This window comes from Telopea speciosissima, chromosome 7, assembly GCF_018873765.1.
Source record: "Telopea speciosissima isolate NSW1024214 ecotype Mountain lineage chromosome 7, Tspe_v1, whole genome shotgun sequence".
Taxonomy (NCBI): Eukaryota; Viridiplantae; Streptophyta; class Magnoliopsida; order Proteales; family Proteaceae; genus Telopea; species Telopea speciosissima.
Window position 1 is genome coordinate 6,789,599 of NC_057922.1, and position 27,824 is coordinate 6,817,422.

Here is a 27,824-nt window from a genome sequence, read left to right on the forward strand (position 1 = left end):
AGTTGGACAAGAAATGCCAACAACCTCCAGTAGGACTAGGATTCCTCACCTCTATGCCAACTCCTCTCTCTTCTTGACCTGCCTGAGTCTTGAACAGGTGACCGACTTCTTGATCTCTTTCTAGAAGCTCTCTTCAGCTTCACACTATCACCACACACAATATTTGGTCCATCCTCCATGATCTGTATCTTCTCATACTCTTCTTCTTCCCTGTGATGTCTTCTCTTTCTTCTAGTTCTGTGGTTCTTCCAATCTTCGACATCCTCAGACTTCACAACCCCATCCCCACATTTGTGGGGATCAAAGGGACTGCAATGACTAGGACTCCATCTTTCAAGATTACATGATTCTTCCTGTTCACAACCTGACTTTTCCACAGATTCTATGGAGGATGTAGTCTCATCATTAGTCTCTTGTTTCTGGGATTTATTTTTCTTGTTATATAGTTCTTGATTATTAGACTGGTTCTTCCGATGTTTCCAGCGATCAAAATTCTCTTCAGATTTCTTTTCCCCATCAGAAGAATCTCTCCCTTCCACCTGGCTAGCCGAGTGCGATCTGTGGCTTGATCGCCTCGATCTGGATCTGGTTTTATTGGTTTTCCCACCAGAACTATCACTGGACTTGTATCTTCCATAATTTTTTTCATTCTCATCAAAACTGTACTCCCTTGTGACTTCTTCGTGTTCATCAAAGAATCTGGTTTCCGTTTCCCCACTATGCCGATCTATTGTCTCATCAGAGTAATGACTTGAGCCCTGATCGTGCGATTTCCATCTCTGATCATACTGGCCAGGACTGTCAAACTCACAACTGTCTTCTGACTTACTGTGCTCATCATGGGAATCTGCTTCCTCTGTCCGTGCCCTAGAGTGCCAGCTGCTGCTCGAGTAACCATGGTTTCGGAGTCCATGTCGATCTGAATATTTTCTGTGGGCATCATGACTCAGTAACTTGTCTTTTCGTTCATATCTTTCAGGCTCATCAGATCTATGCTTTCCTGCAACTTTTCTACGATCATCAAGAAGATCCTCTCGTTTTCGGTGGCAACTTGAGCGTCTATTAGAGCGACTATACCGTTGCCCTTTTCCTGTATCCCTGTCAGAGTGATCTTCCCCAGAATCATTATCACAGGCAACAGTCTTATCATTTCGCCGATTGTCTTCAAATTTTATATTCTCTTGGCACCGTCTGTCCTCACTGCAGAAGCTTCTTTCTTTTCTATTGATAATACCCAAGTGGGACTGCCTACTTGAATGGCTGCTTCTCTGGAAACTGTATTCATCAGAGTAATCTCTACCAGAACCACTATAGGACCAGTCAACGTCCTTTGATCTCAATTTTCTTGAGTGGCACCTGCCAAACAATAAAAGGGATAACAGAGGGAATAGCACAAACCTAACTACACCAAAAAAAAAAAAAAAGGGAGCATAATCATAAAACATTCAAATAAGATTAACTGGTACAGAGTCTGGATTGACCTTGATACTTCGATGAATACCGATGGACAGAAAAACTATACTGATGTGAGGACTTTTAATGGCCCAAAATCTTTCAATAATTTGTGTTTCTAACCATCTTTCAATCTCAAAGATAGGCAGAGTTCATCCAGGCTCAAATATGCACATGAGGGAGGGAGGGGACAGGACGTGAAATTTGGGCCCCACCTGGCCTTCCACATGGCAGATTTGCTGCCAAAAATGCTATACTTTTGTCCATACTTCTACCACCTTTCCAATAAGGATTTACCTACAAGGTCCAACAATGATCTCATACTAGAAAAAATTGTGCACCAACACCATGTATATATGTCAAGATTTTAAAACTGTGCTGATTCTGGTAGGGCATTCAATGGTCCATCGTTCTGACTGTCCAAACACCGATGGGTTAAAATCCACAAAACCACCGAGTGTATCTACATACATTCGTCTCAATTTATGCTCAGAGTTAGATGCACAACCGAAAAGAGAAAATAAAAAAAATGTCAAACTACTACACCTTTTTCTTTTTCTTGGCCACTGGGGAAAAGCATAGGTTATACCATATTTATATTTTTTTGGGGGGAGTGAGCAGTTCTTTATATAAGAATCAAATTATCAAGGAAAAAAATGGTGGGGGAAAAACCACAATGAACATCATACGACACTCTCTCTCTCTCTCTCTCCGGACTAAATTTCAATTTGGAGAGACTGGTTCAATTACAGAAGATTGGATTGATTTTGACCAAGCCTTCCAGCAAAAGTTTGTCAAATTCTAATTTTTTTTTTTAAAGACCTGCAGCTTTGCCTGCTTTAGGGTTTCAAATGGATTAAATGTTGATCCCAATTTGAGTACCTGGTCTGGTAAATGGACCAGAAAATGAAAAAAAAAAAAAAAAAAGCTAACAGAGCAAAGCAGGCAGAACAAGATGATACAATTGCCAGTCTCTGCTTAGAGTTTAACACAGAAATTTGGATTCAGAGTTCAGTTGAAAATAATGGGGTGGCAAAACAGTAACAGGATAGACAGTTTCAAAGCAACATATACAGAGCTCCAGATAATCAAGCTTGAGGAAGAAACACAGTCATTCTAGGGGATAAACCACCAAAAACAGCGGATACAGCATTAACCATGTCGTGCTGGAGTTACGAGCATACCCGTGCTTGCCGGTGTTCCGCTGCTTCCCTTGACTTTCTGGCTCTATATCCCTATCATACTCAAATTCATCTGAAGGACCAAACAAAGCAGCCATCTTCTTCACCCAGTACCTAGGGGGTGGGTAATCCCAATCAGCCCATTCATAGTCTCCACCAGGATTACGGAAGCAGTGGATGAAGTTGCAGGCTGTTCCACGAGAACATGTCTACAAAAAAAAAAAAAAGGGTCAAGGGGGGAGGGGCAGGCTAAAATAAAATAAAAAAGAAACTAGAGGCCAATATAAAACTATAAAACAAATATCATAGGACACTACAGAAAATTTCCCTATACTTCTATGAAATATACGGAATATGACAGGAAACAGTGAAACGCCAAAAATTAATAAAAGAAATAGGTGTCGGGCAGGAGAGGGGAGAGGAAAGCTACATAGAGCAATTAAGGAGCAGCAAAAATACAATGTTTACCTTAAGCCTAGATTTCATGTACTCCCCACATATTGCAACCTTCCATCTCGTCACACCAACAAACTCACATGTTATCTGCCAATAATCAGGAGACAGGTCAAAAACAGAAAAAGCAAGGTGCTTATCTGAAAGTTCTGAAAGGCCAGGAAAAGCTTACCACTCTACTTACATCCAATATATGATCAAGAACATGATTATATGGGATACAAAATTCATTTAATAGAGTGAAGGACACTCATCCCATGTGACAAAGATATTATTGTACAAGGATTTAAATTTATGAATAGATAGATACTTGTTACTTCACCCCTACCAAAGGCCCCCACACATCATGCGAAGCAAATGACAAAACAGCAGGATGAGAGAGACAGCAGCTGGATAGGTTGCTTGTTTGGTTTCTCTTGAAAACCAGCTACAGAGTTCTTGAATAAGCCCAGGTTTAATTGACCGCTATTGACACTTCTACCCCTAAACAGTGCTGAATCCACAGAAGAGGGAAAGGAGGGGAGGGATGGAAGAACTAATTAAAACCCAGATGAGAAAAATTCTGATTCTAAAAGTAACATCCCAAGGTGATTAAATACTAAGTGCATGCATCTGTACCCACCATAGTTCAAAATCTCGGTCCAAACCATCGAAATTTCGCGAAATATTTCGGTCTCGACAAAGGTTGAAACGAAACTGGGTGTGACTCAGTATGAATGCATAGTTCCGATAAAAATTTCGGCACAACGACAGTAATTCAGCATTTTGGTTGAAATGCAAGGTTTTGACTGAAATTTTGGTTTCGACTCGGTTTTGGTACAAAAATTGTTTCAATCGAAATGGGTCAAAATTTCGACCCATTTCATGAGCTTAGAGTGGTTTCGTTTGTTAGAGGAAAACTCCAAAAAAACCTGTTGAGGCTAGATCAAGTGCAAAGGCAGATTTTAGGGCCATGATTCATGAAGTGTATGAACTTCTGTGGTTGAAAAGGTTGGTCCAAAAATTGGAGTTTGATACTGAGAGTCCCATGCGGCTTTATTGTGATAACAAGGCTGCCATAAGTATACCTCACAACCTGTGCAACACGAACAAACAAAGCACATTGAGGTGGATCGGCATTTCATTAAAGAAAAAATTGACTTTGGCTACATCTACACTCTTTCTGTAAAGACAAGCGACCAGTTGGCCGATATTTTCACCAAAGAGATTAATTCTCTCCAATTCAGTACCCTATTGAGTAAACTGGGCATGTATGACATTTATTCTCCAGCTTGAGGGGGAATGTTAAAAGTTCATGTAGTAAGGGTATTATAGGTACTTGACTATACTTTGTTATAAGCTTGTATTTTTCTTCTTTTACCTTCCTAGGTGCTATTCTGTTAGTGTGTATTGATGTAATTCTACATAACATTGACATGTTAGTAAATATTGGGGAGAGAAATCGATTCTCTCCCCAAGCATTCCACGCACTCTACTTTCCTCTCCTCTCTTCTCTCATCTTATTCTCTTTTATTACTTTGAGCTCCAGATTCTACAAGACTGTTCTGATCTGGAAACTGGTTTGCATTATCTAGCCCCAGCACCAGCCAAGCAGACTACAGCCCTCACCCATTCCTTCAAACAAGATACCTATCGTAACCCAAGCCCAAGATTATGGGTTTTCACATGACTAAAGGAGAGATATTTCCAGCAGCTTCTTTACTCATGACTCTGGCAGAGGGTCACCGGATTGGAGCAAAGTCAAGCCCAAGATTATGGGTTTTCACATGACGTGACCAAGCTCCACTCTTTATGCTCCTCACAAGCCCATGCCCGGCTTGAGTTTGAGGTCAAGATCACTGCCCAAGCTAAGTTTGGCAAAGCTGTGAGCTGTTAAGATTGGTATGGAGGTACCCTTTTTTGGGTGATGTGGAATCTAATCGATAAGTAAACCAACTGATCATGTAGGAAATTCAAAACATATTTGGCAGCAAATTTTCGAAATATGATTTGAAATTCATTTTTCCCAGCCAGAGAGCATTAACTAAATGGCAAAGAAATCCAATACCTGTTTGCCAGCAAAGTAGCGACCATTTATAGAATTGTAAGTAAGAACAGCTGACTCCAGGGACTTATAGTGCACATAAACATTCCCACGCAAATGAGATGATCCATTTTTGCACACCTGAACAGAAAAGGTGCATTCAAACAATTGTAAATGGAAAGCAACTATTGTTGATGTCACAAGATGCTACGAAGTTCACGGCGGCATCTATTTCATAAATATACCCAAATACAATGTATAAGCCTCAATAAATACCAGTGGCAATATGAAGGTAGCAGTCAACAACCTTGAAATTCACAATTTCCCCAAACTTCAAGAATTCTGTGTGCACATCCTCATAGAACTCTTCAAAACAGCGTTCAACCTCTTCATCTGTACACTGAAATACAAATAAACCAAGAAGAGTCCATAACTAAGAACATGCAGCATTGAGCACTACAGTTTGCTGCTATTAAATACAGAATATCAGGAGACCATCAAGATAACAGGCAAGATGTAATAACAGCAATGCCAACCTAAATGGCTCTGAATTTCCACCTATGTGAAACTTTTCCATAATTTGGGGATATATACACATGCTGCCCTTGGCTACCCCAACAATTTCTTTTTCCTTTTTCTTATTGGCAATAGTAAAATTTTTTTATTTAAAATAAAGTAAGAAGAAGAAGGAGAAGCAGAGAGAGAGATTAACAGAAAAATGAGACAATCTTTATGCACCACAAAAGGCGGAACTCGGAAATGCTAATAGAGTTACTGGTGATCCTTGGAGTATTATCACTTACCCTCGCTATTTTTTTTAATTGGATTAGAAACAATGTCGGGAATGGAGGGAGGGTGAGATATGGGAAAGATTTATGGGGCAGCAATGGACCTTTAAATAATTCTTACCCTAGACTCTACTCTTTTTCAATACCAAGAATTTCTGGGTTGTTTAGTTGGTGCTTGTGAACAGCAGTCTATTAATGGTGTTGATTGGAAGCATCATTTTAGGAGAGGTTCAGCGATAGGGAACTTAACAAAGTAGATGATCTCATTAAACATACTAGGGATGTGTTTCTTTCTCCTTCCACTGCAGACAAGAGGATCTGGACTTTTTCTAGAAATGGTAAATTCAACTCTAAGTCTTTGTTTATTATTTTATTGAAGCTTGCTCATGATAATGATATGACAGGGATGAGCAGAGGCCTTTCTCTTACAATGTGCTCTCTAAGTCCAAAGTCCCACCAAAGTGTAGAGAAATGGGTTGGGAAATCATACATTCATACTTAAAAGTGTATTTTTAACATGTTTCAGAAGAGAAGACCAGGGTGGCACATTCTTCCTCACATATGGATCCCTGTTCTCTAACTTGAAGAGCAGCAAACCAGACTTCCCACAGTAGGGAAGAGAAAATTCCTTGATCATGGAATAAAACCGACAAAAGAAAGCAGAAGTTAGACAGACCGTTGAGAAATCCTACTTTCACACTCACTCTATTCCCTCTGCTTGGCTTTTACCAGTTAGCCGGTTTTCCTACACAACTACTGTGACTTCAACAGCTAGCCTCTGACGCCCCACACCATTGCGACAGGAGGGGGCTTGCCCATCAGCCTCCTTTGCCAAGAGGTGGCAGGAGCGCAACAACCTAGCCCAAACCTACTTATAGATGAAGCAACAAGGCGTATGAAGGGAGTGACAATCCTTCTTGGAGATACCTCCAAAAGATCAACCAAACCTGGCCCAACCTACTTAAACAACCCACAGGCTTGGCCCGGTCTGAAGATGTGCAATGGGGGCAAATTCAGTTGATCATTATTTGATGCAGTTTAAATCGAAAAAGGAGAAATAAGATAGAAGATATAGGAGAATTTTATTGCAATCATGGAACCAAATACAGGATAACAAGAGTCAGAAAGGACCACTTAACTCTGGGGACTCGCTCACCACTAGAGGACCTCAAACTCACCATGGGGCTCACATGGTTCTCCCAAGAATACAAGGTCATAACCATCCACTCTAACTCTTCTACAAGCCAAAAGATACCTATATATAGGGGAAAGCAGAAAAAAGAGCCGTCGGAAGAGAGGGAGAAAATGAAGTGGATCAAATGCTTATGCTATCATGGAAGCATTGCTAATGACATCTTGGTTGCACCATTCTCCCCCGCTATGAAAGAAATTGTCCTTGAGTTTGAAATGGTCATTTTCCCAAGCGCCAAATTGTTGTAGGTAATCCTTCCGTTGCGCTTCATCAAACACTAGAGGTTTAGAAGTTTACTTCCGTTTACTGGAGTGGTGAAACAATCCTTGGAAACCTTCTCCATCTACGAGTTCGCTTCTTGATTTTCGGGCTGCTTTTGGAACTTGCTCACCACATGAATCGAAACTTGCTCTAATACCAAATTTATGTAGCTAAAATCGAAAAGGAAAAATACGATAGAAGATGAAGGAGAATTTTATTTCAAAATAAGGAACCAAATACAAGATAACAAGGGTCAAAGAGGACCACTTAACTCAAGGATCAGAGAGGACCTCTTAACTCTAGGGTCTTTTAAGGACTCAATAACTCAAGTGTGAGACTCACTCACCACTAGATCACCACAAACTCACTATGGAGCTCACATGGCTCTCCCTAAAATACAAGGTACATAACCATTCACTCTAACTCTTCTACAAGCCAAAAGATACAAAGAGTCATTGGAAGAGAGGGAGAAAGTGGAGTGAGAATTAAATGTTTGTGTTGACATGGGAGCATTAATGGTTGTTGTTGTTGACATGATTGCATCATTATTTCTTTATTGCTCTTTTATTCAGGTTTGGTTTAATTTTCTAAGGATGTTCCATATTGATTTGGTGCTTCTAAAGAAGTCAAGTAGTTGGTTTGGGTTTGGCATTTTGCCTCTTTTGGGCATAGGGTGGGTGGAATTTCTTGAGGGAGGTGCTTCACTTGCTTGAGTATGCAGAAATTGAAGTGGTGATTGATAACATATTTAGCAAAGTTCCCTATCAGGCTGAGGTGGACAAACTTTTAAGAGAAGTTCTAAAAAGACACTTTTCAGGATGGGGAAGCCTTTGATCTATTTGAGGGTTAGACAGGGTAGAACAGAACTCCTTTGGTAGCTAAACTCAATGGCAAAGTGAAACTAAATTTGATAGCTGTTCTATTAGAAAATCTGGTCCTTCTAGAGGCGGGTCGCACTTATTTCTGCATTTCGATCCCCATATTTATACAACAACAACAACAACAACAACTCAGCCTTATCCCAACTAAATGGGGTCGGCTACGTGGATCCTTTCAAAACAAAGTAGGCGAAAACTGAGTTCCACACAAAGGGAAAGGGAATTAAAATGAATGAAGAATAAAAATGACGAAATGAGATAAGAAAAGTGAGAAATGGAAAATGAAAAATAAAAATGAGAGTAAGAGGAAAGAGGATAGCCCAGGAAATCAGGAAAATCTCAGCTACATGGCGTCAACAACGTGGATCCTTGCCCTTCAGTAGGCTCTGTCTGAGATCATACTTCGCACAAGACCCAAACTCTGCATGTCATTCTTCACAACCTCACCTATGTTGATTTTAGGCCTGCCCCTAGCTCTTTTAGCTCCTTCAATCAGAATCAAATCACTCCTCCTTACTCTCCTCCTTACTGGGGCATCCCCAAGCCTCCGTTGTACATGGCCAAACCACCTCAGTCGACATTCGATCCCCCATATTCATATCCAGCATGAAATCTGTACCCGTAGATATTCTGGCATGTTCCGTGGGACAAGCTTCTCCTTCCATCTCTAAGACTCGTAAGAAACTTGAATCCATTCAAACAACATTTTAGTTATCAAGGAAGATGTTTGTTTTGCTTGCAGAAAAAACCTGCAATGGCAATCCTTGGAGCTTCAACCACTTTGCTCAAAGCCACTGGGTTTCGTGTCACACCCATCTAATTTGGGATTAAGCCGAGGGCTACCACAGACGTGGTGCGGTCATGTCTCCCAAGGGCCGTCCTTCCCTCCGTACATATGGCCTAGCGGTTTTTTAGTTATTATACTTTTTTAATGTTAAGAAGGCACTAAGCCAACTATAGTAAATTGAGCATAACAATAATTAACAAGATCAAGATCCCGATAAAAAGAAAGATGTGTTTCACGATTGGGATCTCAACAGGAAATGCGAAAGTTGCTTAAAGTCAGCCAGTTGATAGGTAAAAGAGAATCAACTAGTTTAATTCCTATCTGAGAAAGCTCGTAATAGGGAATTTAACCCTGGGAACTGAGGCCTGACCATCCTTCGTCTGCAGTCAACGTTCCGGCAAAGTTTTCCCATCAACAGCTGAATGTTTCGATCTGGTTCGATTCATGGTTGCATCTGCAAACGTTTTTCCATGGGCCAACGCCCATACGTTTCAGTGGTTGGTGCGCATTCAGGTCCTATTGAAGAAGGGGATTCTAAACCTGAAGATGTCCTTGAAAATGGGTTTAGACCTTATTCGTCAGGGGGATATGATGGAGTAATTGAAGGAGACTGGTAAAACATCATCACCTTGGTGGTTTCTCTCTCAAGTGAGCCTTCGAGGTTTGCTCATCTCACTCGGTCCATTAAACACCTTGCCTTCCGGCTGCTTAGTACTTATCATTAGAAATGTAGGACTGTTAATCAGATGGGTGACGTAATGGCCAAACAGGGAGCTCCATAGCCTAGGATGTATTATGGGGATAGCATTCCTTTGTAAGGATGGTTATTTGTTTCGTTGGTTTCCCTCATTGCTTTTGTATACTAGTTATAGTCTTTAACTTTTTATTCATCAACGAAATGTTATAAATAAAAGGAAACGAACAAAAAAACAAAGAATGGACACAATCGCTACACCAACAAACCCGAAAACCATCTAAAAGGGTGAGAAAGGCCCTTAGGAAGCAATTACAAGAGCAGACCCCTCCCAAAAGTAGGGAACTCCCTACAATCACCCAACCAAACCCAACAACCAATCGAGAGATATCCAACCATCAGAACCACTGGAAGCTCCAGATACCTGTCAACAATCCAGAACCACAATAGACCAAGCAGGTCGACTTCTCCTAATCCCAAACAACTTTGTTGAAGTTATGCCCTTTCCTTCATTGGAATTCAATGTATGAGGCAAGGACAAATATTATACTTTGTTCCCAGGGCTATATAGCCACCTCCAATCTTTCTGTACTTTCGACTCCAAGAAGTTCGCCACATTCTCGTCACTACTACTTTTCCAATCATGTCACCATCGCCACTGGTCTTCCTTGATCATATTCCCTTCCCTCACCTCAACCATTGACCCCTCAATTACATCTTTTCCGAGCTTGTCACCAGAGAAGAAATATGGTTCTTGAGTAATAAGGGAAGATATATAGTAATAGAAAACTTAAATAAAAAGAGCATCTAGAACTAAGTATGGTCCACATTTCTGCAAGCAATATGCATGACTCTTGACTTTTTCAAGATCACTCTTGGGTCAACCAGCTGCAAACATCCATCATAGACCAAAAATACAATGAAGAGAAGCAAGTCCATCTAGAGCTAACTCATTAGAATGAATACTGGGACTGTCTTGGCCCAATACATGGCTCAAGGACAAGGATGAAAAAGACCCAAATTGAGCTTTAAATCCTGTAAAAACTATATTAGAATCTTGTGATTCATTAGCACTCACTATATGTCATTTATCTTGTCACTTGTTACATTTCTTAGCCCTAGTTTGAATAAAAAGTGCACCTTAAAGTATAATGTATACAATAGACTCTTCATCATAATCTTTACAATCCTTTCTTGTTTATTTAGACATCAGTGTTCTTTCCCCTATTTATCTACCACTGTTTATGTTGTTCATGAGTGCTCAGTTGAAGTCAAACCATCTAAATCATAATGTTTCTCTCAAACAAGATGTTTTTTACAGTTCCAGATCAGTTTAAAGCTAATTTGTTTCAACCAAGGCATGAAGTTACTACAGTACTTCTCAAGATCTTCCCCGCTGTCTTGTTGAAAATGGTCTGAACTCCTAACTAATTGTCCCTAGGCAGCAAATAAACATGAAATGACTGAAAGAAAGCATGGGATTTACTAGATATAACTTGCACCTATTGTATAGATTTTGGACCTAATGCCACAAAAACCTACCTATAGAGATAGACTCACAATTCATTGTTTGACCAATGCAAGGCTCACAATAATTCATTTTCCATGGACAGATCTCCAAACCTGATATTCTAGCCATTTTTTTTCTCCTGAATTTAAATAAAGAAGAAGAAGAGAGAGGGAGAGAGAGTTTCACGCAAGTGCGAGAGAAGGTTCCATTGAATCTGTAATTTTTCATTCTGTCCTTTACAGCCTTGCCAAAGAGGCACTAAAAGGGGAAACAAACCAAACTGTGGGGACTGGGGTGGGTGGTTATAGGAGGTAGTTATAACTACCTCTAAAAGAAAAAAAAAATTAAAATAAAATAAACATTGATCTTTAAACCAATCCAAAAACTCCTTAAAATTTTAAAATTTCTGACACATTTATAATTCTTCCAGTAAACATAAGATTATACTCCAGTAGAAAGAAATGGTTTCTCATCTTACCATGTACCTCTTAGAGGGATAGCTTGTTTATGGTGAAGTTGTTTAAGCCTTCAATATTTCAGGTTCTTGAATACATTTTGCTTTTACCAATAAAGCCATGATTGTTTTGATAAAACTTCCAATCGTTATGCGTAGGGTCTGAAATTGCTCAAGCTGGGCTATCAACAATCGATTGCAAGAGGTTTCTCTTTCTCTAAGAGGACTAGGCCCACAAGCTCATAGGGATGAACTTGCAAGAGGAGTTGGGAAGTCTTCGTATATGGTTATCCGATTGTTTAGCCCTCTCCTGGGTGTCTATGCTTCAGCAACCCCTGCTGTTATTGTTTGTATATTAGTTTCTTATGAAAGAAATTTTTTTTTTGGTTACCGCGGGGGGGAGGGGTTGATTGTAGCAGAAAATAAGATTCCGGAAAGCATATGTAAATTTGCAATCAAAGCTAAAACGTTGAATTTGGAGGAAACTTGGACCAAAACAATCCTCAGCTGCACATGACAGAAGGGAAGCAATACATCTAATTTGATACAATCAACAGAGCATGGAATTGATATTGAGAAATCAAGTAATGCCGTAACATTATTAGAGGGAAGTAGAATATGAAAAATACAAAATGTTGGTCAATTTTGTGTTTCTTAGTTGATGCCAAAACAAATCTAAGCTTTCAATTGAAGGGTCACAAGTTTCAGACAAATATTAACTGAAAATTGACTGAATGACTAAGATTGTGGAAGGAATTAGAAGCCAAGAGTCCAAGTAAGCAATAAAAGGCAAGAGAGAAATATGAACAATTTATTGGATAGCGAGATGAATAAGATGATAATTAAAATGAAAAAGGGCGCAAACAATTTTAAAGAGTAAACACTTGATCATTAGACAAACAGATAATTTAGAGTTTAAGCTCAGATGTTACATTCAACTCAACAGTAATATTGGCATTTCAAAGCACTGTGATTTTAAGCTAACTAGTAGACAATACGATTAGTAGCAGCTAGCCTAGCATTCTACAACTTTTAGTGATTATGGAATAATTGGAACTTGGGTTGATGCTTACTTTCTCTCCCATGCTAACTATATAAGATGTTTCCAATTCTGGTATATGTATATATATTTTTAGTGAGCTTTATGGGAGCCAACAAAAAGTCATTTCTTTGAACTATTATGTCATGAACCCTTTTCCAACCAACTAGATGGAAGGAACTATTAATGAAGTTCTTCATAATTTTTGTTTTTTCTTTTTATCCAATGAATTGAAGCATGGGCACTAGAACTGTTCCTACTATTAGAGAACAACCAAAAATATCACAACCTGCCTCTCATTGAATGTTTCTAGCATTTTCTAATAAAATCTCATTTGCAATGGAACACCTTTTAAATTTCTCCCATGTCAAAGTTCTTAAGTATTAGGCTAGTCAGGGACCTTTGATCCCAAAATCCAGCATATATTAAGTACATTGGATGAAATTTCTCTAGTGCTTTTGATGCATCCATTTGCATATGCATCAACTGACTAGCACTAGTCAAAACATATACCAAATGAGTTCTTTTATTTTATTTTTTTTTTTTTTTTTTTGGGGGGGGGGGGGGGCGGATAAAGGGGACAAATGATTTATCTCATAAGACTGACAATAAATAATTCTATTTAACTATGTATCCAGATTAGAGCAAGTTGTATGTGAGGATATGATTTCTTATTTCCTCCAATAAATGACATCACAATTCTCTAGTGAAAATAAGTGACTTCACAATTCTCTATGTGAGGATACGATTTCTTATCCTTCTGCTACACTTTGTCTTTCTATTGGAAACATAAATTTATTTATGCAATTGTAGAGGTAAATATACAAATGATAATTCCATATATGAGGTCTTGGGAACAAGATTATAAAACTATAAATCCCCATCCTTTATCATGGAACCAAAATGTTGAAAAGGCTGATGGCTCCAAAATCCCTAAATTCTATTAATATCAAAAGCCCAGCAACAAAGACCTCATGTAAACATAAACTCTAAGTTCCTAAGTTTTGTGTCATGCATAGTTGTCAAAGCGTCTAGGCGAACCAAGGCGTTGGAGGGGACCTGGACGCAAGGCGACACCTTGACAACTATGGTGTCATGTCATTCTTCCACTCCATAGTGATACAGATTCATCACCGTAATAGGCTTATTTTATTAGGAAGAAGTCTAGAATTGGGTTATAGACATGTTGGGTGGGGACCTAGACGCAAGGCGACACCTTGACAGCTATGGTGTCATGTCATTCTTCCACTCCATGTGATACAGATTCATCGCCGTAATAGGCTTATTTTATTAGGAAGAAGTCTAGAATTGGGTTATATACATGTTGGGCCTTTGATCCCATGGGTTTTCTATGTAATAAGCCACTTTTATGGACCTAAAATATGGATAATTAGGTTGCATACAGGATTAGATAGTTTAGTATACTTAGTTTTATGTTCATGTTTTTAATGTTTTAAATTGAACTATTAAGTACATTGGATGAAATTTCTCTAGTGCTTTTGATGCATCCATTTGCATATGCATCAACTGACTAGCACTAGTCAAAACATATACCAAATGAGTTCTTTTATTTTATTTTATTGTTGTTTTTTTTTTTTTTTACGGGGGGGATAAAGGAGAAATGATTTATCTCATAAGATTGACAATAAATAATTCTATTTAACTATGTATCCAGATTAGAGCAAATTGTATGTGAGGATATGATTTCTTATGGGTAATTTACGAAACACCCCCTGAAAATGGACCGATACTCAGATCACCCCCTCTTATTTGAAAATACTCAGAACACCCCCTCTACAGTAACGGTGTTAGTCTGCTGTTAATTATTGTTGTAAAAGGACTATTTAACCTTGTACTAAAACTTTACAATTAAATTTACAATACTACCCTTTCCTTCATCTTCAACCTAAAATACTCCACCGCCTCTGCTTCGCCCTGCAACACCGCCGTCGCCGCCTCTGCTTCGCCCTAACCCTGTGGTCCATTCGTATCGCGCCCATGCTCTCTAGATCTCTCTCCATTGTCTTCTTCCTCGCAATCCAAACCTGGCCAGCTGAGGAGAATGCACATCACACCTCCAAGGAGCGGCATCGGCACATCGGCACACAATAAAAACCTTTTACAAATGGTCATTTGGGCCATTTGATAGGTGGGAGGCCAGCTCTGCAGTTTAAGTGGGAGGCTTGAACAGTTTTTTTTATTTCAATTTCTTCTCTTCTTCATATTTTATTTTCGGATTCTTCTATCAGTTTCAGTTCCTGCACTTTCAAATAACTTCTCAGATTATTTTCAATTTATCTACTGCTGTTCTGGGTACCATTGTGGTTGCTGTTCAATAAGGCATAGCAGATCTGGATATCATATTGGTACCCTGCAATCCTGGTTTTTTTTGGTTTCCTGGTCACTAATGGCTTTTGGTGATTAGGATTCCAATTGACAGGGTGGGGAATCATCATTTTAGAAAGGGGTTTTAGAAGTGAGTGGAGCAAAGGGGGGTTTTGAGAAAAATCAAAGAGAGCGAGAGAAAAGCAGGACAGAAAAGGAAGGGTTTCTGATTATCGCATAGAGAGAGAAAAAATCTGAGAGGAAGAGAGATCAGAGAGAAGAAAGAGAGAAGGTTTTTCAATGTGAGAGGTTCTGGATCGATTGGAGCTCGAGTGTCTTTTCTTCTTCCTCTGTTGGGCTCGAATGTCGCTAACGATCGGAATCTTCGAGTTTAACACAGCTTTGGCTGAACCTGAGAAGACCTTTACAGTTGATTCAGTCGCTCCTATCAAAAACTATGATATTCTCTGATCATCTTCATCACTGTGACTCTGTAAGATCTGCCATTAGTTTCTCTTTTATTTTCTTCTTGTAATTTTTCTTTGTAATTTCTTCTTGTACTCGTCTGTAATAATTTTCTTTTACTCCTCTCAGACGAATTGCTGCTACGAGATCATCCTCATCGTACGCGACGGCCGGATTTTCTGCTTCAACCGTTGGTTTAGGTAAGTGCTTTATCTTGAAGTTATTTACTCTAATTTCTGTGAATCATGACCTGTTACTTGTTGAATGTCTCTGCTATCAACCTTTGCGTTCGATTCCCTGTAGGCATGTCTCCAGAAATTTAAACCCAAGACTTCTTCTTCTTCTCCGATGCATGGCTGGACTGGAAAGGCGGAGATTAAGTTGCAAGTCATGTGAGGAAGAAGATGGATATTGGGGGTTTTAGATTTAGGGGTAAAATAGTAACTCTACACTAGTCAAGGGTAGTTTAGGGATTTAAATATATTTAACAGTGTAAAACTAACGGTAGAGACTAATGTGAGTTTAGGGCTCTAATGCAGGGGGTGATCTGAGTATTTTCAAATAAGAGGGGGTGATCCGAGTATCGGTCCATTTTCAAGGGGTGTTTAAGTAAATTTCCCATTTCTTATTTCCTCCAATAAATGACATCACAATTCTCTGGTGAAAATAAGTGACATCACAATTCTCTATGTGAGGATATGATTTCTTATCCTTCTACTACACTTTGTCTTTCTATTGGAAACATAAATTTATTTATGCAACTGCAGAGATAAATATACAAATGATAATTCCATATATGAGGTCTTGGGAACAAGATTATAAAACTATAAATCCCCATCCTTTAATTTAAAACATTAAAAACATGAACATAAAATAAGTATACTAAACTATCTAATCCCGTATGTACAACCTAATTACTCATATTTTAGGCCCATAAAAGTGGCCTATTACATAGAAAACCCATGGGATCAAAGGCCCAACATGTATATAACCCAATTCCTGACTTCTTCCTAATAAAATAAGCCTATTTCGGTAATGAATCTATATCACTATATAAACAAAAAACTAAGTATACTAAACTATCTAATCCCGTATGCAACCTAATTACCCATATTTTAGGCCCATAAAAGTGGCCTATTACATAGAAAACCCATGGGATCAAAGGCCCAACATGTATATAATCCAATTCCAGACTTCTTCCTAATAAAATAAGCCTATTTCGGTGATGAATCTGTATCACTATGGATCTTAAAGTTTATGTTTACATGAGGTCTTTGTTGCTGAACTTTTTATATTAATAGAATTTAAGGATTTTGGAGCCATCAGCCTTTTCAACATTTTGGTTTCCATGATAAAGGATGGGGATTTATAGTTTTATAATCTTGTTCCCAAGACCTCATATATGGAATTATCATTTGTATATTTACCTCTGCAGTTGCATAAATAAATTTATGTTTCCAATAGAAAGATAAAAGTGTAGCAGAAGGATAAGAAATCATATCCTCACATAGAGAATTGTGATGTCACTTATTTTCACTAGAGAATTGTGATGTCATTTATTGGAGAAAATAAGAAATCATATCCTCACATACAATTTGCTCTAATCTAGATACATACTTAAATAGAATTATTTATTGTCAATCTTCTGAGATAAATCATTTGTCTCCCTTATCCCCCCCCCCCAAAAAAAGGGAAAATTTACACATACCACCCCTGAGGTTTGACGAAAGGATATTTTCACCCCCCCAGTTTTGGAAAATTCTGCGTACCCCCCTGAGGTTTGCAAACGGTAACAAATAAGCCCATTCCGTCAGTTCATGACTAACATTGTTAAAAATTAGACTTGAATTGATGGAATTGCCCTTCTAAGAAGAACCCCCCAAAAAAAAAAAAGGTGAATGGACAAAATTACCCTTACAAAGGGAAAATGAGTTAGTTGCAGGTTTTCTCTCCATCACTTCATTTTCTTCCCTATGTGAGGTCTCCGACTGTTGCAGACTGGATATCTTGTTTCACTCGATCTTCTTCTCCCTAGGGCCCTCTGAAATTCAAGATTCTAGCTTAGAAGGCGAATCATGAGAGTGTGAAACCTATAATTCCATAAGTGCATTGTGAAAAATTGCATTCCTAGATGCAATCTCATTCATGAAATATACTACCTAAATCCTAAACGATTGAAAGCATAAACATTTCATTTAATGGAAAGCACGCGAAAGAATGTAGGAAGCTGTGACAAGGAATTGAAGAAGAATTACGCAAGGATAAGGAGAGAGAATTAGTTTTATTGGAATAACACCCTCAAATTTTCCTAATTTAGGAGTGTAATTTGAAGCAGTGAAATTAAGAATGCATGGAGAAGGTTTCCGCTCGATTGTCTGCTTTGTTAGGTTTTGATCGTTTCCCACTATTTGAATTCTCGGATCCAATCGATCCATTTCCTCACTTTCATTTGTAATTTTCTCTGAGCAGAAAGATTGCATAAGTAAATGCCTTGTAAAGGGCTGAGGTTTCTGCAAGCCCAAACACCAATGCTCTATAGAAACCTCTCTGTTTTTTTCTTGCCGAAACCTTTACCGACTCTGGCTCTTCTTTCACAGATAAAACCCACTTTCTGGAATCTTCAAAGCCAAAACAGAAAATCAGAAATAGAAAGAAGGTAATTTCACGAATTTATAGGAGTTATGCCGGATCTTAATGTTGTTTCGGCTGATTCAACGTGCGTTGAAGATGAGATGATGGTGGACAAGCTTCCCGATGGTTTCGGTAGACAATTGGACGACTCCGGGACTTCGAATTCTTCTATCGTTAATGCTGAAGCTTCCAACAATGGAGGCGACGAGAACTCTTGCTCCACTCGCGTCAAGCGTCGTGGTGGTGGCAGCGACCTCTTCGCTTTCAGCTTCGATATTCTTAAGAAGCAAATGACGCCACCGACGTCGTTGAAGTTGAAGACGATGACGATGACGATGGTGATGAGGTTGAGAACGTCAAGGGAAGGTAAAATGGACAAAATTACCCTTACAAAGAAGGAAAAAAAAAAAGACCTGCAACTAACTCATTTTCCCTTTGTAAGGGTAATTTTGTCCATTCACCTTTTTTTTTTGTTCTTCTTAGAAGGGCAATTCTGTCAATTCGAGTCTAATTTTTAACAGTGTTAGTCATGAACTGACGGAATGGGCTTATTTGTTACCATTTGCAAACCTCAGGGGGGTTACGCAGAATTTTCCAAAACTAGGGGGTGAAAAATTCCTTTCGTCAAACCTTAGGGGTGGTATGTGTAAATTTCCCCCAAAAAAAAAATACAATAAAATAAAATAAAATAACTCATTTAGTATATGTTTTGACAAGTGCTAGTCAGTTTATGCATATGCAAATGGATGCATCAAAAGCACTAGAGAAATTTCATCCAAGTCATTTCTTCTGTTTTTTATTTTCCCATGACCTAAAACCTGCAACTATTCTTAATCCCTTCTATAAGGTTACATGCAAGGTGATTTTCGCGGGAATTCTACCCGGCCAAATCTAACCATTAGAACCTGCTGAAATTTTGATCGAATCTTCCTCAAACCCTAAGAGAGACTCGATTCAAATTTCATTACCATCCACCCAGCCGATTGTATGAAATTACACTTTTACCCCTCTCTCCTATCTCTACTAAGAAACCTCCATAACTCCAAATTTAACCATCGGATTTAGCCGTAACTTTCAGCATATATTCCCCTCCACCCTACCCACACTGAATCTAAATATTAAGCCCATGCAACCACCTGATTTCCTGTTATTATAAACCCTAGAATCCAACATCTTCTACCTTTCAAAACCCTAACCCTAGTTGCTGCCCAAATCCATCTAACCTACTTCTACCCATCCAAAACTCATACAACCTAGTTCATTAGACTCTCCTAAACCTGCCTAGCTTTACCATATAAGACACATACACATTACCCTAACCCTAACCCTCAAATTGACCTAAAACCCTAATTCTGCCCCCATCGAACCAGCAGCTTACAGATCCTGGTTGTGTTGGCTCCTAGTAGATCTCCTATCGACTACATTACATAGACCCAACACATCGCCCTTCTTTCTCCAAAAGGGATTTTCAGATGAGATATAAAGCTCTCTCATGTGTCTCTCAAGTCTCAACATGTTCCAATACACCTCAATACCTTTCTCTTTCTCTAAAGAAATTATTCAGTAAAAAGCACCCATATCTTTGTGTTATATCCGCATGCCTCAGGGAAAACCAATGCTTGTTCTTACTGTACATTCGGTATTCAAACACAGATCCAAGTACGATATAAGAACCTAAAGTGTGTCACTAGAAGTTTACTGGTCATAGACACCAGAATATACAGACTGCAATGAATAGACAAGTCATCAATTGTTCGTCAATAACAGCAATCCATATACTGACTTTCATAATAAAAACCCCAGATATGTGAATCTAGTAGTTGCAGCCTCAAACATGCATTTCTACAGTTCCAATTTTAAATTTGTTTTAAGTACTTGAATTAACTTGTGCTTGTTGTCGTTGTATTTGTCACTTAGCCGATCAAATTGCATCCTCATTGCTACCACATATAAGGTGTTGTCACCTGCCATGTCCAGACCTCTGGATGTGAAACCAACACCAGCAGCATGTATCCATTGGCCAGGGTTCCAGACAACGGCAAACAACTATTAGTTGTTAAGGAGTCAATAAAGCATGAAGAGATTGAACTCGTAAAGATATAAAACTAAAAGTTGCAAGACACACAGTCACAACAACTGCTGCCCATACCAGAATGAAGCTCAATAGTATGATTATGACGATGAAGACAACAATAAATAACAACAACAATAATAATAAGAACAACAACAATAATAGTAATAACAGTGACAGTATCAATGATAATAATGACGATTAATAGAATTATCATGTAAGAAAAAATGAATATATTAATTACAAAAAATAATAGTGTGTGTTGCAGCAGAAATGATGCACACAAAAAAAAATTTACTAAAAGTATACTCTGAAGTGAATAAAATGGAAATGTGAACAGGATTCATTCATGCCACTCCAAGAAGGGGTAAGATTTAGTGAGTTAAAAATTGTAAACAGAGAAAAGAAATAAAGATTCTGAACAAGAGATACCAAATTGTAGCTGTACCAACATATTTGTTAATACTTAAGATAGATGCACAAAATTGAGAAGTCCTACAGTAAGCACACTGAAATCACATGGCATATTTAACGCAGGATACAGAATAGCTATAAAACTGCTATCTCCAGCCTCAACCAATGCCAAAACCATGAATCCCCATCTGAGTCAACCTTGAGATGAATTTCTGATGTAATATGAGTCAAAGAACAACAAGAGGAGAGCTAAAATCAAAATAATTTTGCATACCAGAAGGTAGAAACAATAGGATGCCAATTCTGCAATTAAAATTAAGAATACAGAAAACATGCGTAAACGTCTAATCACATGGAATGCAAACAGAAAAGTGCATCATGACTATTTGAAGGATTATTGTAAGATGAAGATAGCGGAAGGCTAAAAGGAAGCATCTGGTATTGTCAACTATGGAGCTTTGGAGTATTGTGTGGTGTTAATATGCAGCCTCAATGCTATAGCACATTATGGCAGATAGGAGTAATACACTAACATTGAAACAATCTCTCGGCATGAAGAGAGTAATTAAAAAGACCTGATGAGGTGTATAGAGAATCATAGCCTGAGAAACATAGTCATATCAATAATAGATTCAATTTCCCGGGAAAACACTGATAGATTGCTCATTGGAATCAATTATGCACTAAAAAGCACATCATTGCAATAACCTCTTTAGCATACAAGAAACAGGTATATACAATATGTAACTCATACCAATTCAAATAAAATATTTTGGAATATCAACTGAGAAAACGCATATCTGAAACTAAAAAATAGAGACTTTAAACAACAACTGATCCTTATCCCAACTAAAAGGGGTCAGCTCCATGGATCCTTGTCCTCCAATCAGCTCTATTCGAGGTCATACTTGATACTAAAATATAGACTTTCTGAAACTAGAATATACATAAATGATTGGGATTGAAGATGGGTACCCTCAACAAGTAAAGTTAATGGGTGGCAAAATGTAATAAAAACAAATTACTACTACATGACATGGACTGAACACAAGTGATTTGGGTTCTTTCTGGTGGATCTGGTGCTGTGGGGGTGGTTTGAAGAACTGTATCTCATTCAATATCCCCCATACAATTCCATATAGTTAGCTAATTCTACTCATTAGATATCAAAATTCAAGGATAAGATCCCTTTCCTTCAACTATTTAGTACCTCCTAATAAAAGAACATTAATGAAAATGAACAAGTAGGAATAGGCCCAACAGCTACAGCACGTAGATGATGGTGTACAAATTCGGACCAGAGTACACCTTACAAACAGATGAAAATGCCAAAATTACAGTAACATGTGTATATATAAATAAACTCAAGGCATTCAACTCTAAACTGCAAAAAATACGAAGCATAACTTGAATGGATTAGAAACATAAAGGAGAAGTAATTCCAGAGAAAAGAGAAAGTGAGAGAATAAAAGTAGAAATGGGGCAGCAAAATTATGGCAAAGCCATTATAAACAAATAAATTTGAAATAATTGTAATTTATATGATTTTGATCACAGCTGAAACTGAAATGTTTTGGTGTGTTGATTTTGCTTTCAGAGATTTCAACCAAAATCATTGTAATTTCATATGGCTTCAGCCACTTCCTACAGAAATCACTGAAATTAATTTCAGTTTGGTGCCAGTTGAGATTATATATTCCAACCAAGATTTGAAACACTGCACATAAATTTACAGTTTATATTTCCATCAAGAAGCCCTTTTCCATGAAAAAAATATATATAACGTGCAGAGAACTGCAAAGAATGCTTATCAGGATACGACAACCACATGAAGACATTATGTACAGACCTCAAGCCCTTCATCTTGCTCCCAAGCGAGGCCAGGTCCATTGTACATGTTCTTGATAAGCAAAGTGCATGATTTATCCGGGTAAAAATGAATTCTACTGCAACGCGGCCCAAAACGACAAGCTCCTGTTTTTAGATGGAATGGGCAATGAGCTTTATCCTACAAATAGTACAACATAGGAATAAGGTTATGATAATTGAGAAAAGAATATAGTGAGAAATACTCATCAAAGACATAGAAACGTGACAACTTTATCACAAGTTCACAACTAGTATTAAATACAAGAAAAGCGTTTGCGAAAAAGAACAAAAGGACAAACATATAGTGGTTGATAAAAGACAGTGAGACACACACAAAGATGGAGGGAGGGTAGAAAGAATACCTGTTCAGTTCCAAAGTTTGGGATTTGTTGAGCAACACTCTCAAGCATATTTTGTGCAGAAGAAGATGGTGTACTCCTGTATGCAGCAAAAGCTTCAGATTGTGGAGGAAGGGGATTTGATGTAGGTCTGTCAGCATCCTGCAATGAATATAATAACATTTAAGAGTTAAAGAAGAGGTTTTTGCTATCGCTCCCACCACCTAGAAAAGCAAATCAGAACAACTAATAACACACATAAAAGCATATCAAAACCTCTTCTCTGCGTTTTTCATCTGCACTTTTCTTAGGAACTTTTATCCTTTTCTTCTTGACAATTATCTCATTTCCTTCCCAGATAATTTCTGCAGGCCCTTCTTCTATATACTCCCAAGCATCATCTTCCTCCAACTCATTCTCAGGCTCAACCTGTCAGAAGTTTAAGAATAAATGAGGCCAATCTGTATGTATAGAAGAAAAATGGAGCAAACAACAGGTAGTTTCAATTTTTCAAACGAAGCCTAACAAACGTCACTAAAACATGAGTTATATAAAGAATAACAACAATTCTATGCATCCTGATCCTTATCAGCAAAACAATCTGTAAAAATAGCACAATCAATGTTACAATTGGTGTTACTCTTACTGATTTCACATTAGATAATTAATGGTCATCCATAACTACAAAATTGTTGGATTTATGACCCATCTGTGTGTATGTGTGTAATCCATATGGAATCTGTAGTATCATGGCGGTGTATGGGAGCCATTCATCCATTCTGTCCTCATGTTTATCACAGATCCAAGCTCAAGAAATAATTTTTAGGTCTTCAAACTACCTCTATTAAAATTAAAGGCACTGATTATCTGCAGTGGTCAAAATATATACGGAAGTTCTTGACAACCCATGATCAGCTTCAGTTAATCACTGATATTCCACAAAGAGAGAACTTATCTGAGCATTTTGGGTGGCTGAAACAGATTATGACCTCGAAATAGAACAGTATATAACCTTCAATTAATAACAATGTAATGTATCTGACACAACCACATAAATTATGAAGTCAGTCAAAGAGATGCACTCAGTGAAAGAAATATTTCTCAGGTTTTTCAACTATACCAATAATTTCTTTTTTTCTCTTCGGAAAGAAGACAAAGCCTCAGATATTTCTTTGCAAGGCTATGGACGAGGAGATGAATATCCACCAGCCACTCATCTCTTTCAAGTTGAAACAAAAAGAAGACAACCAGCAGAGTATTAATTTGTGAAGCTTCTTTGAGGACTGAAGCCTAATCCTGATTCCACTACCTCCGCTAGTGATGTATTCTCCAAGTTGTACTCTTGGACGTAACATTTCTTACGTCTAAAGATGATAAAGGTGATTGTTCAACTTTTGTGTCTTCTGTAGGACTTTAAAGCTCCTGTGGAGGCCACTGTGGCAAAACTAAATGCAATGATAAGGGGGAGGACGTCATGGTAAGTAAGAATATTAAGCCTTCATACCATCTTCATGCAAATCAAATTTGTTCATTTATGCTAGGACTTGCATTATAAACCGGCCTGAGCTATCCAGGTTACTTCAACAGAAGATGAACGATATGCTAATAATGCCCCACATAGTTCTTCAACGCCTACTGCAGAACTCTCTCCCAAGAAGATTACACTAATCCCTTGAAAATTAGAAAAGTGAATATTATCAACTTTTTTCTCCCTCCACTGTTACCGCCACAACATAGGTAAATGTTCATTTTCTGTCCACATTCTCTCTAGCCATATCACTGGCAATTCCAAATTACTTCCCCCCCCCCCCCCTCCCTTCCAATCCAGCAGGACATACTGATTTGTTGCTCTTTCTGGTGACACTAAATCTAAAACCTCTGTTGTTCAAATGACTCACCGACTTCTAATTCTCCTCTATCCCTCTGTAGTGTGTGCTCCAAAATATTTTTTCATCTGATAGTAAGAATGTAGACACGCTTAATTGATATACAATACAACCTTTTTCCCCATCCTATTTTGTCTTCCGGATCCAAAAGTTGAAGAGGATAATTCATGAACAGAGTAAATTTAGTGGTCTCTATTATGCCAATAGTGGTCCATTTTCAGAACTTAAAACCAGTATCAATACTTAATCAGTGGCACTGCTGACTAGTTCATCCTTCCTGAAAGACCTTGAAAGTTCTAATCCCTTCCTTATCTTCAGTTTCTGAGTAATATTTTCAAGGGTGTCAGTTTAACGTTGTAACTTCTCTCTTCTTTCCCATTAACAACTGCCCATCAGCCTCTCTTTTTAAGTTTATTCTATTTTTTTTATTGCATAAAGTTCATTCTGATGTTTAGGGGCTGTAAGAAAAACCTACATTACAATTATCTCACTACATTTGTCAAGGTTTTTCAAGAATGAGATGGATTTATTTAATCAGTGAAAGAATGTTCAAATTTATTTGCTATTTTCAAGGCAGTTCGTACACAAAAACACAAAAAGAGCATACCCAGTGCATGAGGCTCCCGCCACTGCGGTGTCTGGGGAGGGTCATAATGTACGCAGCCTTACCCTTGCTTTCACAGAGAGGCTATTTCCAGACTCGAACCCGTGACCACTTGGTCACAATGGAGCAACCTTACCGTTGCACCAAGGCAGTTCATACAAAATTAACATAATTAGATACAAGTAGTTGAGCATTTGTGTACTATTTCATATGATGGAAGGGAATGTGGTTTGGGAGAATTCAAATCTTCAATGGAGGAGCATAGAATAATTTATCAGTTACGATGCACACAAACTATTCCAAAATGGAGTAGCTGAGAGGAAGAATCCAATCCACTAGAAGTTGCTAATGCCCTCTTATACTGAATGAATGAAATACCTAAGTCTTACAGGGTGCTCCAGTAATTCACAAGATTCCTTCTTTTGCTTTTTAAAGTCATTATCCATTCTTTTTTCTTTAAACTTACCCCTATATTATTAGATGCATCAATCCAAATTATTCAAGAAGCTTGACATGGATTACCATTGTTATTTTTCCAGAAACCCTTGACTCTCCAGATGTCACCTTCTTTGAGAAACATTATATTTTTTCCACTACTCATTCCAATCCTGTCTCTTCTAGTTGATACCAATACTACATTGCTTACAATTGGCTCCACCAGAATACCAGATCCTTCAAAACCACTTAAACTCTAGTATTGACCACAATTCAGAAAACATTTTATGTTCTTAGTAAGAAGAGGGGGGGTTAAGGATATACCCATTGTGAGATATCACATCGTTCAAGGAACCTTAGATGTTGTTAAAGGATCATCAACAAAGGTGAGATTCCTTCCATGGTTGGAACTTCTTATTTACCACAAAATCTCAATTAAGTTCACAAGAAATTCCACTCACACAAAACATAAATGCCCTATCATGGTTGTATTCATTCCCCTGCCAGTTCTAACTAACTATTCATGACAACTCCATGGTTGGACTGTTATATTTACCAGATCCCTCTCATCTAAGTTAGCAATAAGTTCTAGTTTCATAAACATTATACACACTATCAGTATCATAATTTAAAGTTAATGGCCAGTTTAATGTAGAAAACAAGTATACCACCAACATCAAGACATGATGAAAATGAAGATGACAGATGACAAACCTGCTTTCTCTGTGACTCTTCTAGTAGCCTTCTTTGGGCTTCCTCTTCAGCTTTCTTTGCTGTTTCTAGCCACAGCTTCTCATGCTCCTCAAACTCCTTCCTCTGTCTTTCCAAGATCTCAGCCTCTTCCTGCTCTTTTAACTTGATACGAAGCTGCTCTTCCGGATCATTCAATCTAGCTTCTTCTTCTGCTCGTTCCTTCAATGCAGCCTCTCTTCTGATCTGCTTCCTCTTCAGCTTCTTTGCAGCCTTTCTCTTTTCTCTTCGAGACAAATCTGTTTGACTTTCCATTTCAGAATGGTTTTTGTCCACACATGTAGAGGAATATGCACCAGTGATTCGTTTTGAAATTCAGAATAAACCTCGGTCCTCTATAATAGCTTAAGAAGATTGAAACTAGAAGTTCTCAGGATAGAGGAGCTCAAGGTTCGTGGTTCTGTCAACAGCAGATAAAGGTTTTTAATATTAATATCATTACTAGTTGGCGGAAAATCCAAAAAGCTATCCAATGTGAATCAAAACATGAAGACTACAAGCAAAAGATGCAACTGAATGATGAAGGTTTGAGCATGAAAAGGGCTTAACCTTTTACACCTGATGGTAGAACAAACTCAAATACATCGAGAATAAAGCTTTAATCAATGCATCACAAGCATGCCTAAATTGATTGTGGAGGTTATTCAACTTTTGTTCATCACACAGATGTCACATCCGCAAAAACAGTCGAAGTTCCATGGAGATTCACAAACAGTTTTTTTTTTTTCAAAAAGGTCCTAGTGCTCCCAAAGAAACATCTAAGTCACTTGGAACTTGGAATAAGAGAGAGAGAGAGAGAGGCCCATTTCATCCATTTTGCCTCATATTAATTTCTGCAAACTATAAAATATCTCTACATGAAGGAAACTAGTATTCAGAGAAGGAGCACACAAATCTGCAAGTAATACAGAGACCATTAATTTTTCTTTTCACATTTTGCTGTAAAATAGAATTAGTTACTTCACACAAGATTGATTGAACTCGAAGGGGAAACTGGCCAAAGACTACAGGCTGAAACTGTATCTTTGGAAATTAAGTTTTTGGCCTCCAGCAATGCCAAATTTGAATGAATAAATATATTTATCCTCTCTTCAAAATCAACAAGTAGAAAGAGATAGAGAGATACCTAAGCTCCGTCGATTGCCGCCGCTGCGAGAGAGACTCTTTACGATTGAGTTTGAAGAGATGGGGGGGTGGGGGAGAATGGTAATATTAAATACTTGAATTAGGAGTCAGGAAACCAGTCACCAGTGCCTTCAAAAACAATTGTGTTGTGTCGCAGAAAGCTGGATCCATCATCAACGGGTCGGAGGTTAGAGGTGGG

General features: G+C 38.1%; 1 protein-coding gene across 2 annotated transcripts; it reads right to left on the reverse strand.

The window, feature by feature from the left end:
• Positions 1 to 26,902, reverse strand: LOC122667984 (zinc finger CCCH domain-containing protein 5). 2 transcript variants are annotated; one of them, XM_043864491.1, is made up of 10 exons: positions 26,465 to 26,902; positions 23,102 to 23,254; positions 22,850 to 22,987; positions 22,468 to 22,626; positions 5,417 to 5,509; positions 5,134 to 5,250; positions 3,102 to 3,176; positions 2,637 to 2,842; positions 175 to 1,356; positions 1 to 135 (listed from the first exon to the last, which is right to left on the reverse strand). In XM_043864491.1, exons 1-10 carry the CDS (start codon positions 26,753 to 26,755, stop codon positions 36 to 38), a joined length of 2,514 nt encoding a protein of 837 aa, XP_043720426.1. In that variant the 5' UTR covers positions 26,756 to 26,902; the 3' UTR covers positions 1 to 35. The 2 variants fall into 2 exon arrangements, with proteins under 2 accessions (XP_043720426.1, XP_043720425.1); XM_043864490.1 differs by having other exon boundaries at positions 1 to 1,356.
• Between the last annotated feature and the right edge of the window lie 922 nt (positions 26,903 to 27,824).